This window comes from Coregonus lavaretus (genome assembly GCF_964263955.1).
Source record: "Coregonus lavaretus genome assembly, chromosome: 17".
Classification (NCBI taxonomy): Eukaryota; Metazoa; Chordata; class Actinopteri; order Salmoniformes; family Salmonidae; genus Coregonus; species Coregonus lavaretus.
Genome location: NC_140004.1, coordinates 31,900,702 through 31,909,443, shown reverse-complemented (window position 1 = coordinate 31,909,443; position 8,742 = coordinate 31,900,702). Strand labels below are relative to the sequence as shown.

General features: G+C 41.9%; 1 protein-coding gene across 1 annotated transcript; it reads right to left on the bottom strand.

The window, feature by feature from the left end:
• Positions 1–878: 878 nt before the first annotated feature.
• Positions 879–8,486, bottom strand: snrnp27 (small nuclear ribonucleoprotein 27 (U4/U6.U5)). The gene is made up of 6 exons (XM_084180748.1): positions 8,333–8,486; positions 3,069–3,198; positions 2,513–2,631; positions 2,256–2,335; positions 1,697–1,761; positions 879–1,220 (listed from the first exon to the last, which is right to left on the bottom strand). The coding sequence occupies exons 1-6, from the start codon at positions 8,367–8,369 to the stop codon at positions 1,166–1,168; spliced, it is 486 nt and encodes a 161-aa protein (XP_084036874.1). The 5' UTR covers positions 8,370–8,486; the 3' UTR covers positions 879–1,165.
• Between the last annotated feature and the right edge of the window lie 256 nt (positions 8,487–8,742).

Below are 8,742 nucleotides of genomic sequence, written 5' to 3'. Positions count from 1 at the left end.
ACTAACTTTTCTATTGGTATGTCCTGTCTAGTGACGTGGAATTTACGAGGTAATGCGTTAATTGACAGCATGACAGGGCAGATTGCAGAGATCTTGAAAAAGAAGGGTCAACACTGCAAATATTGACTGAGCGCACCTAAAGCGTCATTGCGCAAAATGGTATGCAGCATCATCTGGATGTGTGCAACAAAAGTTTAACATTCACCTTCTGCTACCATTTCTGTCAAGCCAGCTACGCATACAATTTGATGCATACATTCAATAAATCCAACCTATGCACCACACAGAACACACTGCAACTGCAACGCTGCAAGGCAAACGCAGCGTTCCATTGGAAATTAATGTACTTCTGGTGTACCAAATCGCAATGACACTGTAGGTGTGATCAAGGCGAGGCAAGACAGAACACTAACGTCGGCGGTGCACAGTACATCACATAGGATGTTTTCACTATGGGAACCAAACGGAATTAAACTTCAAATACAGCTCACTGAACGAAACGGGAACAGTGTGCAACTAATTAATACACCCCTGTTGGGTGATGACAAATGGTGGAGATTTAACAAGTAGAATCATTGGGAAACTAATAGAAATGACAGCTGACGTTCTGTGGTCAAAGGCGTTAGGAAGGCTAACCACTGCTTTCAACCATTTCTGTCCTTAAAACCATATACAGAAGATCACATGAGAAATGAGGGAATTTGAACACAACTGAAGAGGGGTTTGTGCTCAAATCCCCCCGGTACAACGCTTGCCTTCAAATATATTATTCTCAGACCTTTCAGCAATCAAAAGTACTTAACTATCCCACTTAGAGCTTTACATTTTAACAATTTGGCAATTTACATAAATCGTAAAAATGAGAAGAGGTCATAATCTGAATTTCAACATTTTTAATCGGACTCAAAAACACCTTAAAATGCACCCTGAAAAGCAAATTGACCCAAGGCTCATTCTTAAAATAAGCAAAACATATTACAGAAACATTTCATAATATTCAGTTGCATGGGTCTTTGCAGAACTTATATATGCAGTGCATGGAGTCAAAATGAAAACAAATACATAATACAAAAAAGAAACTATCACCAAAACAGTCAAGAGAGACTACAAGGCTAAAATAGTATATTTTAGGGAACATCAATGAGTCTCTTCTGTTTATCCTACTTCAAGCAATGAAATCCAGAGGTCTGTTGAATCCTCCTTTTCTGTTCATGTACTGCCTGAAAAGGAAAAAAATAAACAATACAAAACTGTTACCATTGCAGCACTTGTACATTACATCACCGCCCACCAATAGGAGAGCCGATCTGTCTGGATAGAAACACCTGCAGAGGTGATTGTCTGCAATGAGCATGGTCACTGTTCAGACTGCTCAATATCAGTCAGGACCTTGTGCCTTGCAGTTGGAACTGTTGATTTATAAACAAACGAAGCTAGTTGGTGCATAAATCAACAAGATACACTACTTAATAACAGGTGAACTGAATGTGAAGGAAAATAAATATTATCCTAACAAGAAGGACTATTGGTAGTCCCACACATTTGCGATATTATGAATACTAAATGCAGTCTATATTACAGTATTTTCACGACTACATGTGGGCAGTTCCACCCAATTTTGTAATTTAAATGTTATTTGTGAAATAAAAAGCCACATAAGCCAACTCTTGGGGTTAATGACAATGAATCAACAGACCTGTATTTCCTCTTCTGAGACACATTGATAGCATGCGCATTGACTGCTCCATTGGTCTTCTTCCCCTGTTGGCAAAGACAACCACATTAATACATCACACATCCAAAAACAATTGGTTGTTTACTATTCGTTCACCTGTGGCAATAAACACTTAAATTGTATCAAATTAAAACATCTTCCTGCAATAAAAACTGCCAGACAGAAATGGAGAGACCTACTTGAACTCCTTTGAAAATAATCACACCCATCTCAGATGATCTTAGTCTTATAACAAACTGTTTACCAAAAGTGAAGTGTCAAGTTCTTTATAATCACTATTATAATGATTGTGAGATTTGTAATTCTTGTTAGTGAAGTGCACTGTACAATCAGTTTGGTTTAGGAACCTGTCCAAACTATGGCCCCTTGTGGTGAGTTGACAATTTCAGCAATTACCTGCCTACAGGATAATTATTCTGCAGACTCCAGACTAAATAAAAAATCATCTAATATCTACAGATATCTTTGGCAAGCCTAACCAGTAACCTCTAGGTTTGAGACGAGTTGACAGAATCCTTACCTTTGTGGTGTCAAAGTTGCCGAATCCCATAATCTTCATCATCTCAATCTCCTCTTCTGTCTTGCCCTGCATGTCTTCCTCTATAAACAATACACACTTTTAGACACTGACATGCAACAGTAGTATTTCTCCATATCCTCACAGAAGGGGTGCATCCCAAATGGCGCGCGCACACACAGCTCTGGTCAAAAGTACTGCACCATGTAGGGAATAGGGTGCCATTTGAGACACATACAAGTTCATAGCAGATAAACCACCTGAGATCTGATGCTCCTTTATCGGCTTATCCTTGGAATCCTTTCTATCATCCTCCTCATCACGCCTGTCCTTCTGCCTGGAGGGGGAGCCGGAGGAAGAGCGTAGCCGACGAGGAGACCTAAAGACAAGACACAGAGATAGCTGGAGGACGGGTTATCTAGGCAGAGGTCCCATTCTATTATCTTCTTCTTGAAGTGCGCACAAATAATTTCCCCTTATGGACTGGTTTTAGAAATATGGTGGAAACTGGAAACCCCCCCACTACACTCCATTCTTACACCAATCCAATGCTTTTAAATTATTGAGGATGAGGTGAGGAAGTGCACATTTGGGGAGAAGGGTGTGGAATCGGAATACAGCCCGTGTGATACTTTTGCAGTACAGAAATGGTCAAACTTAGAGCACAAGGTATCACAGGCCAGATATGTTTATGTCAATGGGTGTGTAGACTGAGGTTACACCACATATGCCTACAGTAGTAACCAATGACCCTGTGTGAGTCCACTGTCAACACCCTTTCAGTTGAGATGACTCAAAGGGGGTATTTTCTCTCACCTTGAGCGTCGTCTGCGGGCTGGAGAGCGCGACCGGCTCCTACGCCTTTCCCTGTCCCGAGAACGGGAGCGTTCCCTCTCCCTGCGCTTTCGTTCGCGGTCCCTTGAACCCGAGAGAGAGCGTCGTCTCTCTGCAGACAATGAAGAACAAACAGACCAAGACATTACTTAGTATGGCAGAGGACCAAGAACAGCATGTTATGACCAGCATTCATGTTATGAATCCTTCCATTCATTGAATTTTGTTTAGTGAATGGGTTCAATAAACTTTCGTACTAACTCCCCAAAGTAAAGATGTTGTTAAAGTGTTGAATAACTTTTCTCTGTATGTGTAGAGTGTCATTTCTCCAAAATACAATCTCTGGTCCAGGTGCATGTGACGGAGGCAGGTCGTAATGCAGATCCAACGCATGCACATGGACCAGAGCTAGTCTGGTCAATTATTTTGTATTTTTTTAAATGACACCCTGCGCATACAGAGAAGATATATCTAACACTCTAGCAACATCGACACTTTGGTGAGTTACAAAAGCATATTAAAAAGACTCGCTAAATACATTTTTTGGGAAAACTGAAAGAATCAATGGAAGGAACGTTCCAGAGTAGGGGAAACTCCTTGTCGCGTGATGGACCAGAGAAAAGAAACGTGCTCATAGCCCATTCATAGACCAGTAGAGGCTGCTGAGGAGAGGACAGCTTATAATAATGGTTGGAATGGAGTCAATGGAGTGGTATCAACCACATGGAAACCACATCTTTGATGTGTTTGATACCATTCCATGAACTCCATTCCAGACATTATTATGAGCCGTCCTCCCCTCAGCAGTCTCCAATGTCATAGATGCTAACTATAGGGACGTCAAATATTCAGCCTGCTGCACAGACCCTATGGACGCTCACGCTCTAGTCTAGAGCCCCTGGTTAAATTGTGCTTAGGAGCATTTAAATCTCAAAATGGTTAAACTAGTGATAAATGTACAGTATGATTATTGAAAAAAATCTGTGCGTTTGCTTCATTTACTATCATGATAAATTAAGATGTTACATTATTTTGCCATATCTTATTGATATATACATTATGCTACTTTCCATGATGTGGACAGTATGTGTTAATACATTACACAAGCTGACGTTTTGATCGCATCGAATTGGGGTCATCACATTTTTACCTCAGATTGGTGACAAGATCTATGACAAGATCAAGTGCTTAAAACAGATCAAAAACATTTGGTTTTGAAATATTGATTTTGTCATACGCGCTGGGGTTTGCAGGATTTAGAACGCAGCTATAATTTTTTCAAATGGCACTGATACACACACAGACCAATTGATTTCAACGTTATAATCGATGACTGATTGATGAAACAGTGTTGCGTTTCTCTTTCTGTTTTGGTGACCCCTGTATCAAAATGCAACATTCCAAAATGTAGCTGACTGTTCTGCAGGTTGTCCTCTAACCAGCGATGTAAAAACATCTCCAATTTCCGTTAGGTTTTTGAGTTGTGGTAGTCAACAGAAGGGGTAACCCAGACACGTCAAATAACATTTTAAAATGTGTCACATGCGCCAACTGTATATTATCCATGTCGTTGTTGAGCCACGACTCTGTGAAACATAAGGTAATAACCGTTTTTAAATGTCCCGTTGGTAGGATAGTCTCGAACGGAGCTCATCCAGTTTATTCTCCAGTGATTGCACGTTGGCCAATAGAACGGATGGTAGAGGCGGGTTACCCACTCACCGTCTTTCCTTCATGCGAATGAGGGGGATTTGGGCCTGATCTCAGAGAAACAGTATATCCTTCGCGTCGGACTCATTAAACAAAAAATCTTCATCCAGTTCGAGATGAGTAATCGCTGTTCTGATATCCAGAAGCTCTTTTCGGTCATAAGAGATGGTAGCAGCAACATTATGTACAAAATAAGATACAAACAATGCGAAAAAAACACAATAGCACACTTGGTTAGGAGTCCGTAAAACGGCAGCCATCCCCTCCGGTGCCATTGATGACCCAATCACAGGGGCTATAAAGCTGAAGCATTTGTTTAGAACGTTTTTTCACCACCAAATAGTAGTGAGATGAAGTCCAGTCGCGGGCAGTGGGAGAGAATGGAACTAGATGATACTTGGCCGACATTCTTCTAATTTTCTCATCAATGAAACATCTGATCTAAATACACTGCTCAAAAAAATAAAGGGAACACTTAAACAACACAATGTAACTCCAAGTCAATCACACTTCAGTGAAATCAAACTGTCCACTTAGGAAGCAACACTGATTGACAATAAATGTCACATGCTGTTGTACAAATGGAATACACAACAGGTGGAAATTATAGGCAATTAGCAAGACACCCCCAATAAAGCAAGACCACTTCTCAGTTCCTATGCTTCCTGGCTGATGTTTTGGTCACTTTTGAATGCTGGCAGTGCTTTCACTCTAGTGGTAGCATGAGACGGAGTCTACAACCCACACAAGTGGCTCAGGTAGTGCAGCTCATCCAGCATGGCACATCAATGCGAGCTGTGGCAAGAAGGTTTGCTGTGTCTGTCAGCATAGTGTCCAGAGCATGGAGGCGCTACCAGGAGACAGGCCAGTACATCAGGAGACGTGGAGGAGGCCGTAGGAAGGCAACAACCCAGCAGCAGGACTGCTACCTCCGCCTTTGTGCAAGGAGGAGCAGGAGGAACACTGCCAGAGCCCTGCAAAATTACCTCCAGCAGGCCACAAATGTCCATGAGGGTGGTATGAGGGCCCGACGTCCACAGGTGGGGGTTGTGCTTACAGCCCAACACCGTGCAGGACGTTTGGCATTTGCCAGAGAACACCAAGATTGGCAAATTCGCCACTGGCGCCCTGTGCTCTTCACAGATGAAAGCAGGTTCACACTGAGCACGTGACAGACGTGACAGAGTCTGGAGACGCCGTGGAGAACGTTCTGCTGCCTGCAACATCCTCCAGCATGACCGGTTTGGCGGTGGGTCCGTCATGGTGTGGGGTGGCATTTCTTTGGGGGGCCGCACAGCCCTCCATGTGCTCGCCAAAGGTAGCCTGACTGCCATTAGGTACCGAGATGAGATCCTCAGACCCCTTGTGAGAACATATGCTGGTGCGGTTGGCCCTGGATTCTTCCTAATGCAAGACAATGCTAGACCTCATGTGGCTGGAGTGTGTCAGCAGTTCCTGCAAGAAGAAGGCATTGATGCTATGGACTGGCCCGCCCGTTCCCAAGACCTGAATCCAATTGAGCACATCTGGGACATCATTTCTCGCTCCATCCACCAACGCCACGTTGCACCACAGACTGTCCAGGAGTTGGCGGATGCTTTAGTCCAGGTCTGGGAGGAGATCCCTCAGGAGACCATCCGCCACCTCATCAGGAGCATGCCCAGGCATTGTAGGGAGGTCATACAGGCACGTGGAGGCCACACACACTACTGAGCCTCATTTTGACTTGTTTTAAGGACATTACATCAAAGTTGGATCAGCCTGTAGTGTGGTTTTCCACTTTAATTTTGAGGGTGAATCCAAATCCAGACCTCCATGGGTTGATAAATTTGATTTCCATTGATAATTTTTGTGTGATTTTGTTGTCAGCACATTCAACTATGTAAAGAAAAAAGTATTTAATAAGATTATTTCATTCATTCAGATCTAGGATGTGTTATTTTAGTGTTCCCTTTATTTTTTTGAGCAGTGTACATTTTTATGTTCCCAAAACTAGAACCTGTTACACAGTTCACTAAATTGTATAGACATTTTTCCCCCCCTTGCATTTAGAAAGAGTGCAAGGTCGAATTGAGGTTGTGCACACGCACTTCACAGAGGAGGCGTTCCCTAATGGAAATATGCAAATACATGCTTCAATAGGATCTTGCTAGCTCGTGCTTGGCTCTGCCCACCTCTCTTCTTGTTCTGCCCACTATGTTCCACTTGCTCCCACTATAAATGACACAGATTAACTATTTTGGGTTAGTTATATTTTTGACGACAGTATCTTCTGGCCAGGGGTGTTTTGTTAAGAACCCAGACGCTTGCTCTAACGTTAACATGCATCGCTTACAGTACGGTTTTGGAAACATAAAGGAACATATCAGTGATAAATAATTTTCCAAAAACTAAAAGGTTAAATTCCTACACACCTTTAAAGACGCACTATGCTCCACCATTTCCTGGTTGCTCAAATTCTAATAGTTCGCCAAATTTCAGTTTATGTGACAAAACAAGCAAGTATAGTGTAGAGAATCATTGTACCATCTAAACCGCTGTGAAATACATTTTCCATAACCAAAAATATTGTATTTTCAGCTGCTGTACAAAAGCGAATGTAAAATACACAAAAACGAAACTTGGGATTGGGAATCATAGAAAGAGAGCACATAAAACATATCTTCCGCTTCTTAGACTTGCTTTCAATGAGAATGACAGATCTATAATTTGGTCGAGTTGTCCAAAAAGTTACATATTGCAGCTTTAAAGGGATTTAGGGTTTACACACTGCCATATGTCTACTTCACCCCTACAGTAGAAGGCGTAGACTTCGGCAAAAAAAAAGAAGCCGAAAAACCTTGCAGAAGACCAAAACCTCACAAAATGTCATCATAATATATGCAGGAACTCTTTCGGATGGGAATTATGTGGACAGCTTTACAACCTTGTTTATGAAAACAGACTGTAGACAGAGTGGACTACCTGTGCTAATTAACGTTAGCTATCTGCGTTATCGAATACGTTTGTGTAAACGGAAGACGGAGGCCACAAACGTGTTAAAAATAATGTGGGCTGCAACTGGGTTAAAACAGTGTACAGTAAGTGTATATTTCGCATATGTTAAATTAACGTTATTTTTGTGTGATATGAAAGTAGAAGCCTTTATGTTTCTAGAACCGTATCGCAATTGAGAATCGATTCACGTTTAGTTGGAGTATTTGGCTGTTTTGGCTGCCAGAGCCAATCAGTCTCTAAACAGAACATGTAAGGTCCTTGACCTATAATGTCCGGATTAACGTCGCTATGCTCCTTTACTCCATTATTGGGCTAGCATGTACACAAACAAACGTTAACCCGATTACTATAGTGTATCTACAATGTTTAGGGTTACACATAAATGTTAGTTGCGAGACCGAAATAGTGTGGTTATTGTTATCGCCAACTTGCTAGCTAGAACAACAAATATGGGCCTGTTTGTAAATAACGTAGGATGCTAACTTTAGCGAATTGCTAAGTATTATTATCATCGTTGGTTATTCATTGCTGATACAAACCTCGTTTTGGTGGGGATCGGCTTCTACTTCTGCCCATTTTTAGGGCCTTCTTATTAAGTTCTTCAAACAATAAGTAAAGTCGATAATTTAACAGATTTCTGCGGTTTGATTTCAGTAACTCATTACTGTTCTCTCCGCAGATGAAAAAGACAGGAAAACGGAAGCTCTTAACACAGAACGCTATCTTTACTGCCCCCTAGCGGGCTGGAATGGAAATGAATTAACATTACCTGTGGAATTCGTGAGTTCATTGAAGGATCTCAATTGTGCACCTCGCGTCCTCTCTCTTCGCCTCCTTCTCAAAATCAATTGGATGATAAAGCCAAATGTCCCGCCCTTCTGACCTTCTCCTCCAATGGGTTTTGAGAAGGAAGCGAGGAGAGAGAATAGGACGCGATGAGTATACAATT